The 22,514-nt window shown below is 31.5% G+C and overlaps 3 protein-coding genes across 3 annotated transcripts; 1 reads left to right on the top strand and 2 right to left on the bottom strand.

Annotated features, from left to right (window-relative positions):
* Positions 1-535: 535 nt before the first annotated feature.
* LOC114384774 (heterogeneous nuclear ribonucleoprotein 1-like) lies at positions 536-6,900 on the top strand. Its single transcript, XM_028344561.1, has 5 exons — positions 536-789; positions 890-1,016; positions 1,391-1,617; positions 1,954-3,157; positions 6,300-6,900. The coding sequence occupies exons 3-5, from the start codon at positions 1,396-1,398 to the stop codon at positions 6,311-6,313; spliced, it is 1,440 nt and encodes a 479-aa protein (XP_028200362.1). The 5' UTR covers positions 536-789; positions 890-1,016; positions 1,391-1,395; the 3' UTR covers positions 6,314-6,900.
* A 4,432-nt stretch (positions 6,901-11,332) lies between these two features.
* Positions 11,333-13,178, bottom strand: LOC114383663 (cytochrome b561 and DOMON domain-containing protein At2g04850-like). Its single transcript, XM_028343387.1, has 2 exons — positions 12,355-13,178; positions 11,333-11,910 (listed from the first exon to the last, which is right to left on the bottom strand). The coding sequence occupies exons 1-2, from the start codon at positions 13,103-13,105 to the stop codon at positions 11,483-11,485; spliced, it is 1,179 nt and encodes a 392-aa protein (XP_028199188.1). The 5' UTR covers positions 13,106-13,178; the 3' UTR covers positions 11,333-11,482.
* A 3,503-nt stretch (positions 13,179-16,681) lies between these two features.
* LOC114383494 (putative MO25-like protein At5g47540) lies at positions 16,682-20,967 on the bottom strand. The gene is made up of 11 exons (XM_028343173.1): positions 20,803-20,967; positions 19,767-19,928; positions 19,486-19,604; positions 19,307-19,384; positions 18,995-19,088; positions 18,132-18,191; positions 17,583-17,651; positions 17,349-17,447; positions 17,212-17,256; positions 17,018-17,120; positions 16,682-16,926 (listed from the first exon to the last, which is right to left on the bottom strand). The coding sequence occupies exons 1-11, from the start codon at positions 20,923-20,925 to the stop codon at positions 16,817-16,819; spliced, it is 1,062 nt and encodes a 353-aa protein (XP_028198974.1). The 5' UTR covers positions 20,926-20,967; the 3' UTR covers positions 16,682-16,816.
* Positions 20,968-22,514: the final 1,547 nt, after the last annotated feature.

The following is a 22,514-nucleotide window of genomic DNA, read 5'->3' as shown; positions in this document are numbered from 1 at the left end:
CATTTTGGATTGTTTTCTGTCTATTATTCTCAAATACAAAATTTATACCTTTAATAATATCAAACCATTGTTCTCCAATAACATCAAACCCTCGATGAGAATGATCTACCACCACTATAACGTCTGTTATCTAGTAGTGATGTTAGTCTATGGAACTCTCACGATTTTATATAAACTCTCTAATTTGATAACCTCGTCCATAAGGAGTTATATCACACAAAAATAATTATTTATCTTCCTTATTCACAATCTATGATGATACATAGTTATATTCATAACTACTTAAATAAACAAGTTTTAACATATATCATTAATTGTAGAGATTATTTATAATAATTAAAAATTATTTGGAGACCAAACTTTTTTAAAAAATAGTTTAGAGAAAAAAAATTAAAATCTCATATTTTGAGTACTAAAAACTTAATTAACCTAATAATTAATGATAGGGAAAGAAAAAAGAAAAATACAAAAAAGGGAAGAAAGAAAATCATCATCTTCCATTTGCAGAGGCACTATATAATGGTCATACCACATCTCGCAGCTTCTCTCTCGTCTCGGCTTTCTCCTTATAAACTTCTTCCGATGTGTTTCTCTCTTTCTCTCTCCGTACTCTTGCTTTCTTCATAAAATTTTGCAATCGGTTTGACAACTGAATTTGCATTTGGTAATCAAATTAATAATTGAAAAAAAAAGAAGAAGAAAAAAAGGGTGGGGAGGCATAGCCAGATATTGAACCTGCCCTCTGTTCTTAATCTCATTGTGCCTCCCCTCAGATCTCGTCTTCAATCGGTGGGTTTCGACGGAATCTCGATTGAAGTTTTGATCTTTGTTCAATTGGGTCTGCCTTTCGATCTTTGATTATTGAAACTTTTTTGTGGGTTTTCTCCAGGAGTGCTTTGCCTTCATTGATTCACTGCTTGATGATTGTTGATGAAGGATCCGTTGTTTCCTAATTGATTCCGACAATATCTATTTTTGCATCGTTAATACAGTCTCTCAGTTAGTCTAAATTTAAGGTATTGCTTGTAATGTTTTTTTTTTGGTCATGCTAGGGACTATTTGTATTTCAACAATTTGATAAATGATAATGCTATCATGTTTTTGATTTTATTCTACCCGGATTTGTGCGCATTTCATCCCACACCAGGATTTTGTTTTTATCTTGTTTTATGTGAGTCATTAAAAAAAATGAAATAAAATTATGCTATCGCCTATAGATATAAGTAAGAAATTGGATTGGATCCGTCAGGAACACGCCTTTTTCTTATACCCTATGGTTAGGTGCTTTAGAAGGTTGGCTTTGTCCATTTCTAATGATGCTGCTGCCACTTGCATTTCTAAGTTTTTGAGCTGAAATGCTAATTGGACGAGGCGTGTCTTTTGCTTGTAGATAAAATGCAATCAGATAATGGCAAGTTATTTATCGGTGGGATATCATGGGACACAAATGAAGAGCGACTCAGGGAGTATTTCAGTACTTATGGGGAAGTTGTGGAAGCAGTGATAATGAAGGATCGGACAACAGGTAGAGCCAGGGGATTTGGTTTCGTTGTTTTCTCTGACCCAGCTATTGCAGAAATAGTCATAAAAGAGAAGCACAACATTGACGGAAGGATGGTAATTCTTCTTGTTTCCCCCCTTTTAAGTCTAAAGCTTGCATTTTGACATTAAGGTTCTCTTTTTGAATTAAGCAACATTGAAAGGTAGCAGTTTTGATGTTGAAATGTACTCCGGTTTGCGCAATTTATATTCACAATCTCAAAATATCTTAGTTAGATTTTAAAATGGGGCAGGATTACATTAAATTTTTCACCGTATTTTATATTCTCTAATCTTTTGATTTTTGTTATTGTTCTCTTTTCTAAGCATCTGTCATAAGGATTGACAGATCTTGAAAACTTTTTTATTTTCTGATCTTCGGTAAATACTCAATCCTGCTTCCTCTCTTGCTAGGTTGAGGCGAAGAAAGCTGTTCCTAGGGATGATCAGAACATACTGAGTAGAAACAGTGGCAGCATCCATGGTTCTCCTGGTCCAGGTCGCACTAGAAAGATATTTGTTGGAGGTTTAGCATCAACAGTGACAGAGAGTGATTTCAAGAAGTACTTTGATCAGTTTGGGACTATAACAGATGTTGTAGTTATGTATGATCACAACACTCAGAGGCCAAGAGGTTTTGGATTTATCACTTATGATTCTGAGGAGGCAGTTGACAAGGTCTTACTTAAGACATTTCATGAATTGAATGGAAAAATGGTTGAGGTCAAGCGAGCAGTTCCTAAGGAGTTATCGCCAGGACCAAGCCGCACCCCACTCGGTGGATATAACTATGGTCTTACTAGGGTCAATAGTTTCTTAAATGGCTTCACTCAGGGGTATACTCCAAGTACTGTTGGAGGCTATGGACTTCGAGCGGATGATAGATTCAGTCCTGTTGCTGGTGGTCGAAGTGGATTTGCTCCATTTGGATCAGGTTATGGAATGAGCATGAATTTTGAACCTGGTTTGAATGCTGGATTTGGAGGGAATGCAAATTTCAATAGCAATCTTAGCTATGATCGGGGAATAAATCCTTATTTTATTGGCAGCTCCAATAGGTTTGGCAGTCCTGTTGGATATGAGAGTGGAAATGGAGGAAACAATTCTTTCTTCAGTTCCGTGACTCGAAATTTGTGGGGTAATGGTGGCCTTAGTTATGGAACAAGTTCTGCAAACTCCAATGCATACATTGGATCCGGGAGTGGGAGTGCTGGAGGGAACACATTTGGCAACACTGGAGTCAACTGGAGTTCTTCAGCAATTTCTGGGCAGCAGGGAGGAGGGAACAATATGTCACAAAGTAGTGGCAACCTGGGATATGGAGGTGGTGACAACAATTATGGTTTGGGGACTGGAGGGTATGGAAGAAGCTCTGGTGCCATTTTTGCACCAACATCTTCATACTCTGCATCAAATGGCGGTGTTGATGGGGCTTTTGCAGACTTTTACAATAATAGTTCAGTTTATGGGGACCCCACTTGGCGATCTTCAAATTCTGAGAGAGATGGATCTGGTCCCTTTGGTTATGGACTTGGTGGCGCAGCTTCAGATGTTTCTGCCAAGAGTTCTCCTGGTTATGTTGGTGGTTACACTGTTAATAAGAGGCAGCCAAATAGGGGTAAGAGTTACAATAATTTAGACGAATGCCCTTTTCTAGATACTAGGCATTTTGAGGAAATGTTATCTGATTGATCTCTGATTAATGTTTTATCCTCTTTGTTAAGTTTGCTATTATAATCGAACAATTGTAATTGGTTGTTTATGCTATGTTCGACCCATTACTTAAATTTAAATAGTTAGGTGAAGTTGTGGATGCTTATTTTTGAAAAACTTGTTTCTCAGAACAGTGTTCAGTGACATTCAATCACGGACATTATTGCTCTGTGGTTATTCAATAGAAAGGGGTGACATTGACTAAATAAGTAATTATCTATGTTTAAGTTCATTATACTTTTGCCCCATTCCTTGTTTTCCCAACTCCATTCCCTTAATTATTGTATCTGTGTGCCTTATTTTGTTGTATAAGTAAGCTTCTTGGAACACTAGTGCATCTTTAGATAACCATAATGTCATTCAGATGCCAGAATTCTAACTACATTTATATGGTTTTTCTTTCTAATCTTGTGTGGAATATACTTCAAGGATGTGAAAATTGAGAGGTCCCATAGGTATCAAAAAGTAAGCTTCAAATTGAAAGATAGCTATTACTGAAACAAGCAAAGTTAACCTTCATAGAAATATGTATATGGTTGTCATTGTTCCACAACCTAACTTTGTTTTAGCATGGCTTGGGTTAGAGGGGGAAGGGTTTCAGATTATAGATGGACTTTCTACCATACCTAACAGTAGGAAAAAAAGTCCCTAGTTTGAGGGACGAGGAAAGTAAGCAAGGTGCACAGTGTTGATTTATAGTTTTATTAAAGAACAACAAAGCCTTATCCCACTAGATGAGATCGACAACATGGATCACATAACACCATTTGGCTCGGTTAAAAACCAAAGCTTTAGGAATAATATTTAGCCTGAGTTCCTCTTTTACAACTTCCTCCAATGTCCCTTTTGGTCTTCCTCTTTCCCTTTTCACGACACTAAATCATGCAATCTACTCCTAATTGCCACCTTGTGTGGCCCCTTTTGTACATTCCAAATCACCTTAACCAATTTTTTGTCATCTTTTCCTCATTTAGTGCCACACTAAACTTTTCTCGTATGTAATCATTCCATATTATGCCCTTTCTTGTATGACTGCACATCAATCTTTACATTCTCATTTTTGCTACTCCCACTTTTCTCTCATGTTATCCCTTTAAAGCCCAACATTCACTGACATATAGTATAACTGAACGTATAATTGTGTAATAAAACTTGTCTTTGAGTTTGGTAGGTACTTATCCTTTGTGATCACAAATAACTCTCAATGCCTTTCTCCATTTAAGCCATCCCACTTGTATGACATCCTCATTATTTTTTCCATCATTTTGTATGATTGAACCCAAATATTTAAACTTAGAAAGCTGTGATATGACTTACTCAATTTTTAATTCCGAGTCATATTCCTCTTGTCTCTTGCTAAAATTGCAATGCATATACTTTGTCTTACTCCTACTCAAGCAAAACCCTTTGTTTCCAAAGTCTGCCTCCAAAGTTCAAGCTTAATGTTAATTGCTTCCCTTGATTCCTCAATCAAGATTATATCATCCACAAAATGCAGGCAATTAGGGATAATTTTTTGTATGTCCTTGATAAGCATCCAAGACTAGATTAAACAAGTAAGGACTCAAGCCTTAAGCCGTGATGTAATCCTGTCTCAATAGGATAGTCCTTAATTTCACCACTTGGAGTTCTCATACTAGTGGTTACCACTTCATACTTGTTTTGTATAGCATGAATTATAAGCCTTTTCCAAGTCAATAAAAACCATATGTAAGTCTCTTTATTTCTGTACCTTTGCGTCAACCTCTGGATAAATAACTTCTGTTGTAGACCTTTTTGACATAAAATCAAATTGATTCTCTACAATTCTTGTTTCTTCTGTGAATCTATGTTCAATCACCTTTTCCTCTAATTTCATAGTGACTCATAATTTCACAATGTTGATTTATATTTTATAGAAAAGAATAAGGAGGGGTATATGCTCTTATATATTATGAAGTTTCTATTAGTGATTTAGATGTTTATTGGTGTAAGTAGAATTTGAATTCTGCTAGAGGCAAGGCTCAACCTTACACATACATTGACGCTGTGCACATGCAGAAGTATTTTTAATGAAATTAAGTTCTCAAACTAAAAGTATTACTTCACTCATGAACAGAAGTTGTAGAAGCTGTATAACTTAATAAAGGTGAGGTTTCAATGGAGATTATCATAATGACTCTTGTCTAATTGCATCTTTTCCAATGAAAACAGTTGGGTATGGATCTGCGGATTCAAAATCTGCATGGTTGATTGTAGTTTTGTGAGTTAGCAGATGGAGAAAGAAAAACAGAAAAAAGTTTGTAAACATGTTGCCCATAATTCCATTGAAGTGTTAGAAATGATCATTTTCATATACATAGATATATATTCCAGGCTCTTTTCAACAGTATTGCCTTCTTTTTTTGAGTGTCTTTCACAAAACTTGAAATCAGGGGAAGAAAACTGACTTCTGGATAGCAATCATAGATGTCATGTAAACATCATACTAGAACTAGTTCTTCAATGTCCTTTTCCTTCTGAGTTGTCTGATAGATTTTAGATGTTTTGCTGCATGTGTTTAGAGTATGCAATCAAATTTTCATAGGAGAGTTGAATGTTTTTTTTGTCTGTTATTCCCCTGGTGCTCTACCCCTCCCACTTAGAGAGCAATATAAGAAGTTTTACCCTCTTGATGTTTAATAGTTAGTCAAGAGGGCTGCTATAACCCCAAGTTCTTTGTAATAGAGTAGAATCTGTTCTACATCATTTTCTTCTTTATGATATGTTATACTATGTTCAAATTTTTTCCAACAATGAATCTCAATTTCTCTAGTCTTGGTAAGTTGTATGGAAGTTCTTTATGATATGAAGTTATCTTTGATCTGTTGTCTTTTAGCAAAACTTGACTACAATTCACTTATACTCTTTCTGCTGTATGCTCCTTTGTAGTGCTCCATTTTTTCACATCAACATATAAATTGGATGGAAATAAATATTGATGCATTATACTTGTGAAGTGTCCTTGCAATTTTTCATTTACAGTTGTCTTGTATGCCAACACTGATAAACTTGTATATTTACTTCAGGAATCGCTACATAGGAAGATCGTTTTGATGACACGAACTTGTAGGTGAAGATAATCCAGTGAAGCAGGTGAATTGTGAATTTTGCACACCACTATTGTTACTGAATTTCGGTTTTAAGACGCAAGATGTTTGGTTTTCTAGAGCTAACTGGAGTGCCTGTTTTGAGGGTTCAGATATAGAGATAGATTACAAGGGAATGTTAAGGCTTGAGTTTTTGAGTTACTGTTTAGGTTTATGGGATTTGAGTGAGATGTAAAATCTGATTGCGGGATATAGCGGAAGTGTATCATGCATCACTTGTGAGGCAGCAGTATAAAAAAGATGGACAGACATCATTTCTTTTTTCCTTTTTCTTTTTGGGTAGATTTTTTTCCTTTTATGTCTTGCAAAGTTGTGGGTTCTTCTCAGGAATTGTTTGTTTCTTCATCCGTCATTTTGGTTTGCTTTTAGCAGATTGTATCTGAGGTTTTTGTTTATTACTAGTGTGAAACATTGAAGGGATACCCATCTAGGGTCCCGTGAATAAGTTACCATATGTTCTGATTCTTTTTCTAAAGGGGAATATTTTATGCTACAAATTTATCAAGGTTTTTGTTTATTACTAGTGTGATAAATGGATTTATTTTTCCCCATTTGAATATTTTCCAAATTTTGTGAACTATTTAGTATTTTATTACACTTGCTTTTATAGATATTTTAATAATATAGTTGAGTTTTACCCCATTGCCATTCTTAACACAGCTAAATCGTTTAAGATAGATTTGTAGAACTTTGTAAGCGTCATTAATAAAGCAATGCACCCAATACAAAAAAATATCAAAAAATTAAATATAGATGAATTCTTTTAGAAATACGAGACTAGATTTTTTTATTTTTTTTAATCAGTGGGCGTTTGATGTAGACATGGCTGAGGTCTATTGTATATACTACTGTCAAAGTTTTGGTGTTAACTACGAAGTTAGACAGCAACGGTTGGCTGGTTATGCTTGTGGTATCTAAGTTTGGTCAACGGTGTGGTCGTTAGCCGTCTAATCGCTTATAATTAGTGAAGGTTATCAAACTTTTTTTTTAGGGAAATTCAAGATGAAACTCAACATAAGCCATGTTTAGTTTGAATATAATCATTAAACATACAAGTATAATTTTTTAGCATATAATCCTACTAATATTGTAAGTGATTTTATATTTATATAATTTCACACTCATATCATAAGTATAATCATAAATATAATGTAAAGAAAAAAAATACGACCAAACATTTTTTTTATTATTTATTCTTTTATTTTAATATCATTATATGCTATTTTATTTATCAATAATAATTATTTTCTAGCATATCTTGATAACAATACTGCATGTGATTTCACAATCATATCATAAATACGAAGTAATGAAGAAGAAAAACATGATAAAACATTTATTATTATTATTATTATTATTAATTTCAATATCATTAGATGTTATTTTTATTTATCACAAATGTTTATTATATGTTATTATGTTAACATAGAAAGTTGTTCTTATAAATCATAGTATTAAATTTTAGATTTGAATGAAAAGTTACACCATATTTACGAAATTAAACATATTTTGCATAACATCTTATCTTAGGTTATGAGCTAAAAAAATTGTAAATGTTTAATCTTATTAATAAAAATCTTCACATAATTAATCAAGATATGTTATCAAATAAGATATTTCATATAGTTATTCACTACAATTTTAAAATAATTTATTTAAAAATCATAGTTATGTCATTAATGTATTATTAATTTTTTAAATAACATTAAATGTTAATTTAATATTATTAGAATTGTTATAATTTATTAGGCTCACAACATTCTACCCAAGGTTATATAGAAAATACAACCTCTCAATCCATTTGCTAAAAGTTATAAACATCAATATAATATTAATTTTAATTAATAACTATAATTAAAAAATTGAATTTTAAAACAATTCCATTCTTTGTTTTAATATCATTAAATATTATTTAATATTTTCTTTTTACATTTGATTAAGTCAATGATTGTGTATTTATTAATAGTTTGGTCGGTTAAATTTGATTAGATCACATCAGCAATTATTGTAAGATTTAAGTATATATCAACGAGTGACATTACTTTTAAATATTTTTTATTTATTATTTTATAAAATATATTTTAATAATTAAATTAAAATATAAAAATTGTATATTAAAAATACATTAATGTGGACAATTTAATTCTTTTACTAATCAACGATTAACATTCATTTAAGTCTCTTTTACTAATATGTTAGATTTTAAATTTGTGTGATGCACGAATTTGGTTATATTATATTATATATATTTATTATTTATAAAAACATATCTATATATATATATATATATATATATATATATATATAGGTTAATAATATAATTGTTAAAATATTCAGTAGCATATTAAATATAATTGTATTGAAATTAAGGAAAATAGTTAATTGTTTATTGAATTATAAAATTATTAAAATACAATCTACCTATTCAATGACTATGATAAAAAACGATAACATAATATTAATATCAATTAATAGCTATAAATAGAAAAAATGGAAAAAAATAAAAAAATATACTGTTTCTTAAATTGACTATAAGAGGTTTAGTAAACAAAATTGAACAGTGAATTTTTTGTATCATAAATTTTACTATCGAGATCTGAATAGCTTTTTTTTGTGACGATGTGAATAATTTTTTCTTTTTATGTATGATGATGCGTTTAGTAAATTATTAATGTTAAATTATAATAATTTAATATATATTAATCACTACTAGTTAATTTTTTTAAGACATTAGTCAATATTCTTAGCACCACTTGAAATTATAAAATATATTATTTGTAAATAAAAAAATCCAAATTTTCACTCACTATTATTCATGAGATATATTGTAAATTAATTACATTAGATAATATATATATATATATATATATATATATATATATATATATATAACATTTTATATGAGAATGAAAATAATTCTCATTTATTAAATTAAACAATTTAAATTTAAATAAAAACATTATTTAATCATAAAATCAAATATGAGATTTTATGGTCGTCATGCTCGTGGCAACGACGGTGGTTATAATGATTATCATGGTGGTGGAGGTGATTGCGACCATGGTTTGATTGTGGTGACAATTTTAATGTAAATTCAATCTTTGAAGGATTTGATTTCTTATTTGGTAAATCTTATAGAGATTTTATAATTAAATGTTTTAATTTAAATTTAAAATATTTTAATTTAATGGATGAAAAAATTGATTGTTCTCATTCTAAGATGATAATTCTCGTATGAAACGTTATAGGCATATATTTCTAAATTTATATCCTTAATTATTTTTGTTAAAAACAAGTCTATCCTTAATTAATGATTAAAGTGAAATATTAAATATTAAGTTGATGTGGTCAATTTAATCCTTCATTAATGTTCAATTTGATTAAACTAAATCTAAGATTATTGTGTATTGTGTATTGTAACTTTTGATCGATGAATAAATATGATTAAATCAAATAAAGAATGATAATGAAATTAAAATTTTGATCTAAAGATTTAAAAAACTTCAAACTTCAAACTTCCTTTACGTATAGATATATAAAATATATAGATATATAGATAGATTGGATTTAGGTGTTGTACTTGCCTGTTTAGCACATCCTTCTTTAATAGATTAGAAACTGTTCCGATCTTCAATCTTCTGGAGGGTTAATGTTCGGCATTTAAGAAATTGTTTTTCTTTAATTTAACTCTTGTGTCTAAATATCTAATTATTGTAGGATTTTTTGGTGGATGGTAAAAAAAAAATTATTTTTGGCTTAATTGCTTATTTATTTTATTCAATTTTGTTCCACTATTAATAAATGATTCAATTTGATCTCTTAAATCTTTAAAATGATTTAATTAGGTTCCTTAATTTGTCAAAAATTCTAACATGAGACTAATTTAGACAAAAAGGACTAAAATGGATGGTATTTGAAAAATTAAGAGACCAAATTAAGTCATTTATTAATAGTGAGACAAAATTGAACAAAATAAATAAATAATGAGGCCACATAAACGATTAAATTAGGTTCCTTCATTTTTATTCTTTTAGCGGAAAAATGACTTTTTTGTTTATATTTATTGGCTTATTGCAATTTTAGAAAAATTGCTTGTTTTTCTTTCAAAATATTTGAAAAAGGTATTCGATTGTTATTTTCTAAAATCGATCTGTTTCTGCTTGCTTTTCTTTCCTTTTTAAAGATATTTTGAACATTTTAACTAACTCAGTATATTTTTACTAAAAAAAAAATTTGTCTTTCGAGTTCCAGTTGTGTATAGAAAAGAAAATCTTTAGAGTTATTTTTATCATCATATAAACGTTTTTCACTCGAAAAATATCATATCCTATAGAATATATTTTTTAGTTTAGATCAAGAGACAGACAAATCAAAAGCAAAAGACTTTGGGAGATTCTTTTTGCTTTAAATATATGTCAAACAAAAACTTTCTTCCAAAGCATCATTCCAAACAAATATATTTATTAGGAAAAGAAAGATTGTGTTGCCTGATTTTGGAAAGTAATATTACATCCACCAGAAGTCAGAAGACATGAAGTCGAATAAAGTGAAAACCTTCTACATTAGTAATTTTTCTTCCCTCCTCGTTTGAGCCTAACTGTTTCTATTTTTGTATTTGTTTAATACAATTTCTATATTTACATCCTTTCATCTGCCCTATTTCTACATTGGGTGATTTGACTGATTTCTTTATAGCTCTGCTGGGAAATTAAAAAAGAAAAAAAGAGAGCCATGTAATTGGATAGTGGGAAGCAACGAATATCGAATAACATACAAGTTACAACATGGTCTCGTCTTTCTTCTGACTTTCCTATTCTTCTTTTTGTGTGGTGCTCGGCTACTTGGACATTAATTAATCTATCATACTTCTTACATGTTTTAGATTTTTTTTATAAAAAAAATATAAGCGTTAACCCTAAGTGATTTTTTTGGACTTAAAATAAAAGAATTCATGATAAAATAATTTATTTAAGTTTTGAAATGATTTAGATATTATGAAGTATATTTCAAAACCTTTATAATTACACACCTTGGCATTGGATACAAAATGAAGGAACAATGAAATACTAGAGTAATAATGAGGAATGTTAATTGTGGATGGCTTAGTGGGAAGTTCCAATGAGTCCCTCTCTCCTCATCTTGTCTTCCTTGGATTTCCTGCAGAAGACAACCCAAGAGTTGACCTCCAAAGCAATGCAAAGCCCAATGAGAGTAGAGAGCCCTAAGCAGTAAGTCAACTTGGCATAAGATCTGCTGGCCCCCATAACTTCAAATCCCTGAAACACATTCACAAAACCAAGAACCACACACGAGTAACCTACAAAATGGTGGTAAGACTTCCAGTACTTCCTGAACTTGTTCCTGGTGTTTGGCCTAAATAACAACGCCAGAGTCTGCAGAGCCCCCAGACAAAACACCGCCATTCCAAGCTTCCGGTGGAGCCTATACTCCACTCCCGGCGACAGTTGCCCCAGCCGGATTCCGATCACAAACCCCACTGTTCCCAGAACGAAACCAAACAGTTGTATTCCTGCATGCATAATATTTATTTTCTCTCCAAATTAAGCAATTACTACTCTATCACAAGTCATTGTCAAACAAGTATTTAAATGACTGCCCGAAAAAGGAAATGTGGGGGTGCTAAATGAGTATTTAAAAGGTTCGAGTGTCCAAAAATCAGAATTAAAATTAAATACAGAACTGGTGATTGTTGTTCTTTTTTATTTGTAATCCTTCAAATAAAGAATAGTGATATGTGAATATTTTGTCACTCTAAACATTTTATTAACATTTATATATTTTTTATATCATATCATATTATTTATATTTGTCTTTTTTGTTTAGCTTTTTACTGTCTACTATATAAAAAAAACACGCATATGGTTATTTTAAAAAAAAAAGAAAAATAGTCAAACCAAAGATATGAATGGTTAAAATTAAAGAGTAATATGGAGAATTGTGTTGATGATCAGACCTGCATGAGCATAGAACCATGCAGGGCCGAGAGCTTGAATGTGCCTAAGGTAGCGTGCCGTGATGGCTCCCATTGGTAACAAAATGCCCCACGATATGGCGTTAACGGTGCCATGGATCACTCTCAACGTCGTGAGATCCGTGTGCTGTGGAGCAGATGAACCCGACAACACGTCAAAGGTTGCAATGGAAGCCAGATCGGTGGAAGTGGTTGGATGAATGGTGGGCGAGTACCCCTGAACGTAAAGTCCCCTGTTCCAAACAAGGTGAATCTTGGTCTTGTTCGTTTGCAGTTTCACCGTGCCGAAGATTTGGATGGCGGCGCCGTTGTGCACGGTGGCCATTTTGCCGCCGTACATGGCGGCGGTGGAGGATAGGAGGTGGATGTCAAGGGGGCGAGAGAGCAGTGGAGATTTTTGAAGCTTCACTGTGGGGTCAAGAATATATGATAGAAGCACTATTTGGCCGGAGTTTGGGTCCGGGAAAGCTATTAAGGCACGTGTTCCGGTCATTTCGGGCGATGTGGGATTAATGCCCCATCCAACCCACCCTGAAGGTGATATGAAGCTTCCAAAAAAGACTAGTTCTAAGGTTGAGTTGTGGGGGTGGAATGTCCATGCTATGGAGGCTTGTTGGGTTGGGAGGTTCATGCATTTTTCAAAGGTTTTCGTGGCGGTTTCCACGGTGCAATGGGATGACAATGCAATGTGGGGAAGGGAACACACAAGGGAGAGGTAAAGAAGAATTAGCATGGTAGTGCCGTGGATCAGTGATGGATAGACTGGGAGAGACTTAATTGTTCATGTTTCAATGCTTGCTTTTGTTAACAACAATGTTGTGTTTTGTAATGATGTGTTCAGGGTGAGTGCCATGGATTTTTTTTATTATTAAAAAAGTTTATGTGAGTTGCATGGGTCCCAACTTCATCATAATTAGGATAGAACTTAAAATTCAAAGAATTTTTACGTTTACTTACAAATTATCTACAAATAAAATTCTGGTATTGACAGTAAGAATCATGCTTATGTCTTTATTTTGTACTAACCAATTTTTGCTAGCTGTCATTATGGATTTTGAGCTCGTAATAAGTGAAAATCGTTAGTGCTTTCTTTCTTTGACGTGGGAAATAGTATGTAGTTTGATGCTTGACTTTGAAGGAAAGACAAGGTGTATGTGCGTTTGGTAGAAATGGGACAATGTGATCGGGTTTTAAAATTTGTATCTAGCGGTGGGAGTAGAGGGCAATATAGTATATCAAACGAGATATTATTATGTCGATCGAGTGCGGCTACTCCTTTTGATTATAGTCATTGTCTTCACGAGATACGAAGGTTGATGTTTGCATATTGTGCTTGGCTTTGAAGCTATGCCATAATCATTCTACTTCAGAAATTTTACCCGTCCATTTTGTTTTTAAACAAATGAAATTTGTGTTTTACTCGTCCTTTAATTATGTCCATAATTTGAATCCCAAACTACGAGAACAAAATTGTAAGGTTAAACATATATATTACAGATTTTCAATTTGGTCTTCTGCGTGTAAATGTTATTGGTTTGGTTTATGTCACCGTCGTCATAACACCATCTTTAATTGTCCTATGTTGACAGTTAAAATGCTTAGGCATTCTTAATTTGAACCCCCATATATAGTGTATTTTTAATCTAATCCTTTAATTTCTCCTATAGCGCATTCGGTATTCTTAATTTGTTTAATGATCTCTATAGTATAGAGACTAAAAATTAAGAATGCGTTGCATGTATAAGAATCAAATTAAAAATGTGATTTATAGATTGGAATCAAATTAAGAACACATAAATCATTACAGATATATTATCATGACAACAAAGGACTAAACTGATAGTTTGTATGTATTAAGACCGATTTAATACGTTGATGGGTAAGGGACTAAATTGAGAATACGTTGTAAAGAGACTAAATTATATGTTTAACTAAAATGTAATGTAAATATAGCTACAAACTTTTAATCGTTAGGCTGAAAACCCATTGATTAATTATAGACAACAAAAAAATTATTTTAAAAACAAGTTTTTAAATAAGAATAAAATTGAGATTACCGTTCCTAGAATATTATATTCTTGTACTGTAAAAGGGTTATCAAGTATATATAACATTTCATAGTTATAAAAAAAGTAAAAATAGTCTGTTGGTAAATATTTGAGGGCTATTTATTAAAACGTCTTGCTCTTAACCCCAATACTTAATTTCATGTTAATGAATTTGCTAGTAAGAGCAAAATAGTGGTACCCAGAACTATATTAGCAACAGATGATGATATGACAACATTTTAGAAGATTGAAAATAGAAATATGTTATTGATGATACTTTCTCTTACATTAATTTCTTTTACATCTTCTCTTTCTCTTTGTTTATGTATTTCTTTTTTCATCACATATTTCATTTTCTCTTAGGTGGTAATTAAAAAAAAAGCATTATCTATCCTTTATACCTTTTGCTCCATTGTTCATTATAGAATATACCAAACGTAGATATGTCTGCAATATATACTAGAGATATATCTTGGGCCTTTCTTGCAATGCAAGTAAAATTAAGAAAAAATAAATAATGAGAATTAGGCTTAGATTTTCATGGATTTCAATGCACTTGGTTTAATGCTAAAAAGAATACTATTTGGTTGTCTGTATGATGTGCCGTGTATGGTCTTTGTGGAGTCATAGAAATAAAATCTTCTTTCAACAATTTTAGTTGGATTTTGATATTGTGATGGAAGAAGTCATTTATAAATCATGAGCATGACTTGAGGTAAAACATGGTGAGTCATTTTTCTCCTCAAGGCACCAATGACAATCAAAATGTTCTGGCTTGCATTCAGTGCCTTTAATCAATAGTTTAGGTTGCAAATAGTCATATGGAGTAGTACATTCATAAAGTAATAATAATTGTCTAATTAGATACGTCATTGACTCTTCTATAAAGGGATTGGTTCTACTATAAGAGTTCTATTTTGTTTTCTTTAATTTGAATAAGAGATTGTAATCACATGGGTACCACTGATATCTTCTGTATTAATGAAAATATTTTTTGCTGACAAAAAAAGATATAGTATCATAATTAATTAGCATACTTTAAAAGTTGCCATTTCAAAATTTGGTAGCTGAAGATAGTCCAAAAACTTCTTCATGTTCTCCGATTCCAAAACATGCCTAAATTAAAAAAAATAAAAAAATTAAGATAGGCAGAATTTGGAAGAGGAACAAGGAAAGTAAAATTTCAAAGTCAGCCATGCATGCATGATCCTTTGCTACATATATCTTGATTAATTAATTAAGAAATTAATTAACAGATGATTGGAATGCGCTCTGCTATATATATATATATATATATATATATATATATATATATATATATATATATATCGATGAGTATATAAAGATATTATATTAAACAAGAATATAGTTAAAGATAATATTGGATTGAATTATTATTATTCTCTTGCAATATTCCAAGGTTTTTCTTAATTTTCAGGAGTGTGTATATATGATCATATGAATGAAAAACTGCAAGATAAGATTTTGTGCATCCTTCACTATTTTCAAAGGATAAGTTCTGATATGCCTTAGGGCATTGTCTCCTTTGAGCGAAGAGTATTTCCCTACAAAAATTACTCTAATATTGGTCATCCCGAGGCTGAGCTTTGGGGCGCTTCTCGTACACCTCTATGCAATGTTTTGGTAAATGAAGGAAATTTATTTTCAATTGAAGGCAAAACTAATTTCTTTCAGTTTTTTTTTTTAAATGATTCATTTGGTTTTTAATAGTTAATACTTGGGCATTGTAATAGCTTCTCAATTCAGGGCACATGGAAAATCAATCAAGTGTAGCCGTTGAAGTATATTTTGCAAGTAAATAGCTTGGGGGAGATGTCCATGGCATGGGGACTACAGAGGTATAATATGTTTTTTGTTTCCATCCATTATACCTAGGTATGTATGATAGCTTTTATACCATAGTTCCTGATATAAGCATATGCATGCAGTCTTGTGTACATTTTGTAGATTTTGTATGTTGAGATATTTGTCACGTGAACATTTGGTTTTAGCCTATTGATGTTCAATAAATTTGCTTGTAAATGTCTGATATAGGAGGAAATCCGCTTCATGCTCAGTCCAGAATTGATTGCTGCTGGGATGCTTTTCTTGCCAGCCGTGACGGATAATGAGGCTATAGAAATTATTGGTGGGGAAAGGTTCTTGACTTATACAAAAGTGGAGTATAAATATAACAGAAATTAAAGTTAAAAAAAAAATAATTCAAATAATAAGTTAATCAAGATTCGTTGTATCTTCTATTCACAGTGAAGTATATTTGATTCTTCCCATTGAGAATGGCATGTGAAAAAAAAAAAAGAAACACAAGTGACTTGACGTAGCAAAGTGTGACTTGGAGAAATTGAAAGATGATTAAAAATCCGGACAGTAAGTATTCAACATGGAACTTCACAATTGTCCAAAGATGTGCATGGACGATCCTCTTGTTCAAGAGTTATTATCTCATTTATTACTTGTTGTTTATCTGCTTGAAAATGCTCGTCCGCTGAAAAGTTAAGGAAGGATAGAGTTAACTCATGCGACCAATTAAAAAATTAGAAATTTTATACACTAGAAGTGAAGCAACAACTTTATACCTTTGTCGCTATTAAAGTTGTCCAAAAATTGCAAAAGCTTATGTTTGTTTGTAACAAGGATGCTGACAATCTCAGGAGGCTTATTTTGATTTGCAACAAATAGCTGTCAATTAAAATAATTAAATTTAAACTAAGAACATTCAGTTTAAAAGAATCTATTAAAAAATATATGCTTGCTCCATTTCAATATACACCTTGAAAACGTGGAAGGAGTCCAATTTAATTGTCTTATTTGAATCCTGCAAATTGGGGGGTGAACAAATTAATAAGTACTTTTATTTCATGTATTTGCAATTCTGAAAAATTTGAGTAAAGGAGAATGCATATATACTCTTAAGAGATTCATGAGGATCCTCATATTATCGAACGAGCTCACATACTGGACCATTACAGCAGCATTCGAGCGATCCAATAACATATCCCCCAATAACTGTAACATATTAATTTGATTACAATGGGGAAATGGATAAAAAATTGTGACTAATGCAAGCAGTTAAAATGGACAATTGATGTTAAAATGAATTTGAGACTTAAAGGAATCTACCACAGATTAAATTATTTATACCTTGATAGCGTACCGTCTAGTAAAATAACTGGTGGATTCAAGCAATTGAGAGTTGTACTCTTTGAAGAACTGACAAGCACAGTAAAACGTTTTAGCTGATAATATCTTAAAATATTGATAAAAATAAAAAACTTAAAAAGCTATATTGTATGAAAACAACCAAATTACTTATGTTACAATAAATTTGAGGAATGTGAAAGATGCTATGACTTTTTTTATTCAAATAATTGACTCCAATGTGAATAAGTTTTTGGTTCATATATCTGCCTCATCGCGCATGTTGACATCAATTATATATAAGGTGCGAAACCTTACATTCCACCGAGGAAGCCACCAACTAAAGACAACTGAAATCTTTGGAAACCAAATTAAATTGTCTAATTTAAACTTTTACAAACATGCATGTTGGAAGATAAAACAATGATAGGGGAAAATTCTTTCCCTCTTCTACAGCCTTGATTGCTTTTACATTCTCTAATTTACAGAGGATAAATACATGTACCTTGTGCATGACATAAATATATACTAAGTAGACTTTGGCGTACTTACCCAGTCATAATTTTTAGAAAGAAATTCAGCAACTGTAGATTTGTGCCTTGTCAATAACTCCTGTGTACATCAGTCAGGGAATGGATTAGCTTAATTTCATGCTAATGAATTTGCTGTAACAGCAAAATAGTAGTACCTAGAACTTTATTATATCAACACATGATATGACAAATTTTAGTTAATTAGGGAGATATAAGGATGACTTTTTATTTTTTGAAAAGGAAAAACTTAACGCTGAAGGAAGAAGGAGAGAAGAAGAAGTTGTAAGTTTGAAATTGACATTTCTAACAAAACTAAAAAATTAGGATTTGTTGATATAAAAAAAACATTTTAGTTAATTAGAAATTTTAAATGTGATATCAGTTTTAGCCGTCCAAACCTATTTATACAAAATAATTATCATAAAACACATTCCCAAATACAAAGAGTTCTTCGCATACATACATTCAAATCAATATAATTAATCCTGGATAGTTTAAGGATATTATTTGTTTGGATGTCGCATAAAACAAAGGAAAATTAAATAAGAAGATGCAAGATAAAAATATATATATTATGGATGATAGTTTCTCTTAAATTTCTTTTACAACTTCTATTTCTTTCTTTCTTTTTTATATTTTTTTCATCACGTATTTCATTTTCTCTCGGAAAATGCGAAAAAAAAGCAGTATCCTTTATGCCTTTTGCTCCATTGTCCATTATAGAATATAGAATATAACAAACGTAGATATGTATGTGATAAACCAGAAATATATTTTGGGACTTTCTCGCAATGCAAGTAAAATGAAGAACATGTAAATAATGAGAATTAGGCTTAGATTTGTGAATGAAAATTAAAAGACATAGCATCATAATTAGCATACTTTAAAAGTTGCAACAGCATCTGATGCTATTTCAAAATTTGGTAGCTGAATATAGTCAAAAAACTTCTTCATGTGCTCTGATTCCAAAATATGCCTAAAAACCATAAATTAAGCTAGTCAGAATTTAAAAAAGAGGAACAAGAAAGTAAAATTCCAAAGTCAGCCATGCAAGATGCTTGGCTACATTTTTTTTTAATCTCCGAAAGTTAACAATTGAGAATTATGATCCTCACACAAGCATTCATGTTGGATATATAACTCAATAAATTGCATGATTAATTAATTAAGAGGTCGATGATTGGAATTGCGTACCTTGCTACGCTCTGGTGGCGTATGCACTCCCTTGCAACCGCACCATACGACAAAGCAATGTCACCCTCTTTCTCATAACTAATTAAGTCAACCTTCATTAACCATTTATCCAGCACAGTACTGAAACTATGAAATAAAATTTGAAAATTCAATGTGGAATATCGCATAAATATTCATACCCGTCTATGAGCATGTCCACAAGATCTAGATTTTTTTCCAGGTACTGAGAAGCAATTAGTTGCGAATTAATTCGCTGCCTTTGCAAATTTGCAATCACGTGGGTCGCATCTTGGCGTGCCTACAAACATATATATATATATATATATATATATATATATATATATATATATATATATATATATATATATATATATATATATATATATTAATTCTTAAATATGCTAGAAAGAGAAATTAAAAAAACATAATGTAACAGACGGTGAAATATAGAAATGGCTACCCCGAGATTAAGATTTGACAGATAGAGAATGAAAAGGCGAAATGTGTCATCTTTGAAAAACTCTCGTGTGATCTGAGAACACGCCTCAGCATTTGGCTCTAATTCTCCGTTTCCATAAAGAACAGTTCTTATCTCCAGTACCGTTTTGCTTAGGTCTGATAGCTGCAACGCGCATTTTATATATATATATATATATGATTTAATCAACGTTTTAAAATATAGTAATGCATGGCATAAAAAAAATATAGTAATGCAACCAAGATTTTGATTGCAACGTCAACGTTTAATTTAATTTTTTAATGTCTACAACTACAATGCAATCATAATTGTAATCAAATCAACCATATTTATTTATTTGTGGATTTTCACGATATTAAAAAAGTGACGAAACTGATGTAATTTTAAAAAGTATCAAATATCAGTTTTTTCAAAAGTTGTACGTGCATGTTATGTTGGTGCTGAAGCGTGAAAAGAGTTTGGGTATCTGGTGTGAGGCTTTCCAAGTATGATATAGCAGCGGCAGTGGTATATACATTAGGGTATTAATTCTGAGCAAAGCTTCTGGTGTTTTATTTTTATTTTCAGGCTGCATAATTTGATAAATAAGATGTCCCTGAAGCATTTTCTGTTGTGATCATGGTTTTAAACTGTGGTCATTATTATTGGGGTGAGCCAAAAACTTTCATATTGCAAGAAAATGTCACTGATGTGACCACAATTAGGGTCATGATGCGGTTGCGAAGATTTAAAATACCTTGACGTTACGGCTTCAATTGCGATTGCGGACCGCTATTTAAAACTTTGTGCTTGATGGGGTATTAATTCTTTGTTGGAGGCATTGTATCAGGGGGGGTATGTCTAGAATTTCTTGTGTCCTCTGTTTGATAATTTGGAACATATCTTGTGCGTCAAATTTTTTTATTTCAATAAAATTTGTCTTTCAAAAAAAGAATCTTAGACTTAATTATGAATGCATAGGCAGGTAAAACAAGGTACGTAATTTTAATTATGTGATGGAAGGAAGACATTAATTTACCTTCTCTTCGCGTTTACTTTCACGAGTGCATGTTTTGGAGTCGAGAAAGATGATGAGTTCCCGGGCGTGGCGCACGAGCTCCACTGGTGTTTTGGGCTTTGGCTTGAAAAGAGCTTTCTTCATCTCTCTGGATTAATTGCGATGTTGTTAGGGTTTTGCATTTACATAATGTCAAATGAGATTAGGGAAGGGAAGACCTACGTTTGTGTAATTTATTTTTATGTATGTGCGTACAATGTGTGAAACGGTTATATATTTTGGGAATGAGAAAACCAAGGTGAGTTGTTCACAAAATACTGATAAATTAAATAGAAACTAACAAGAGACGATCTGTTTGTGCAAACCTGACGCATCCCTGCATTCGCTCTCAATGTACGTACTAATTTCTTCTTCTTATTTTTATTATTAACAACTTAGGTTCAAATTGAAATAATAATAAAAGACCATTCTTCATCATGTTGCGCACTTTATTATTATTTTCATAAAAAAAATAAATCATCTTATTCCTCTAAATTAGGAACATTTCCCAACCAATTGCAACCATTTCTCAACAAAGCCAATAACTGACCAAATTCATTTGCTTATTTATTTAGCCTAGCTAGTATCTAATTCCCTAAATTTTGGCACACAAATAGAGCTTCAATTCTTGCTGAAGCAAATGGTTATATTCAGATGTCATAATCAAAAGTTCTTTCTGTTCTGAACTGAAATAAAGAGAGGCAGATGGAGGTACTAAACTTAGAATAAACTCTACATCACATTTTCTTTGTTCAAGCCTTGTATGAAACTGAATTTGTGTACATCCTGTTTTTATATGTTCCCTAATGTATAAATTGTTTTAATATGTTCCCAGGAGCAATTAAGCAAGATGAACACGTTAAATAACAGAAAAAGTAGCTTTAGCCGAAGAAACCTAAAGATGTACTTGATGAGCAAACATGTCCTTGATAAAATAAAAAATAAAAAGAAAAATCTGAAAGAAGCAGAGGAAAAGGGTGGTTGTTACTCCTTTACAGATTTTAGTCTAAAGTGGCCGTAGTATAGGTCAGAGAGAGGTGGTGTTACTCACCTGAAACCACAAATACTGATATCACGCCTGCCTTTTGTGATGATAACCATTAGTGATGAGTATGTCGCAACAAATGCTAATTATATTAATTTTCACTTGAGAATGATATGAAATTATTTAATGATTGCTCAGTAACTGATAAATAACATTTATTTTGAACTTTAAACTTCTTGCGTCAGAGACTGATATGAAAAAAATTTAATTACATTTTAGTAACTGATGAAATGAATTGAATTTGTTTATGTTGTTAAAGAGTGTTTAGCAGATGATGAAATGAGAAGAGTATATATGTCACGTAGGCAAAAAAGCTGAAATGGAAGAGTAAATGATTTCTTAAAATATGAGATGGCGTTGTCATAACCCATGTCTTAGAATTTATGTATTTATAAATAGATTGTCATGATCTTTTTAGTTTTCTTTGGTCATGTTCACATCGTCTTTTGCGACCATGTTCTTTTTTTATTTCTTTTGCTTCATTTTCTGTCAAAGAAGTTTTGACCCTTTCTTCAAAATGTCATCATGTCTTCTCTTCAACTTTTCTTCATATGTTTAAAGTGAACCCATCGATTAGTCCATCTACATACATCATATCTAAATCATGTCTCTTCAATTGAACTAACTACATAATTAAATTATGTAATTA

The sequence above is a fragment of the Glycine soja genome, chromosome 14 (assembly GCF_004193775.1).
Source record: "Glycine soja cultivar W05 chromosome 14, ASM419377v2, whole genome shotgun sequence".
NCBI classification, from domain to species: Eukaryota; Viridiplantae; Streptophyta; class Magnoliopsida; order Fabales; family Fabaceae; genus Glycine; species Glycine soja.
The sequence above is the reverse complement of the archived record's forward strand: the minus strand, read 5'-3'. Positions and strand labels throughout refer to the sequence as shown.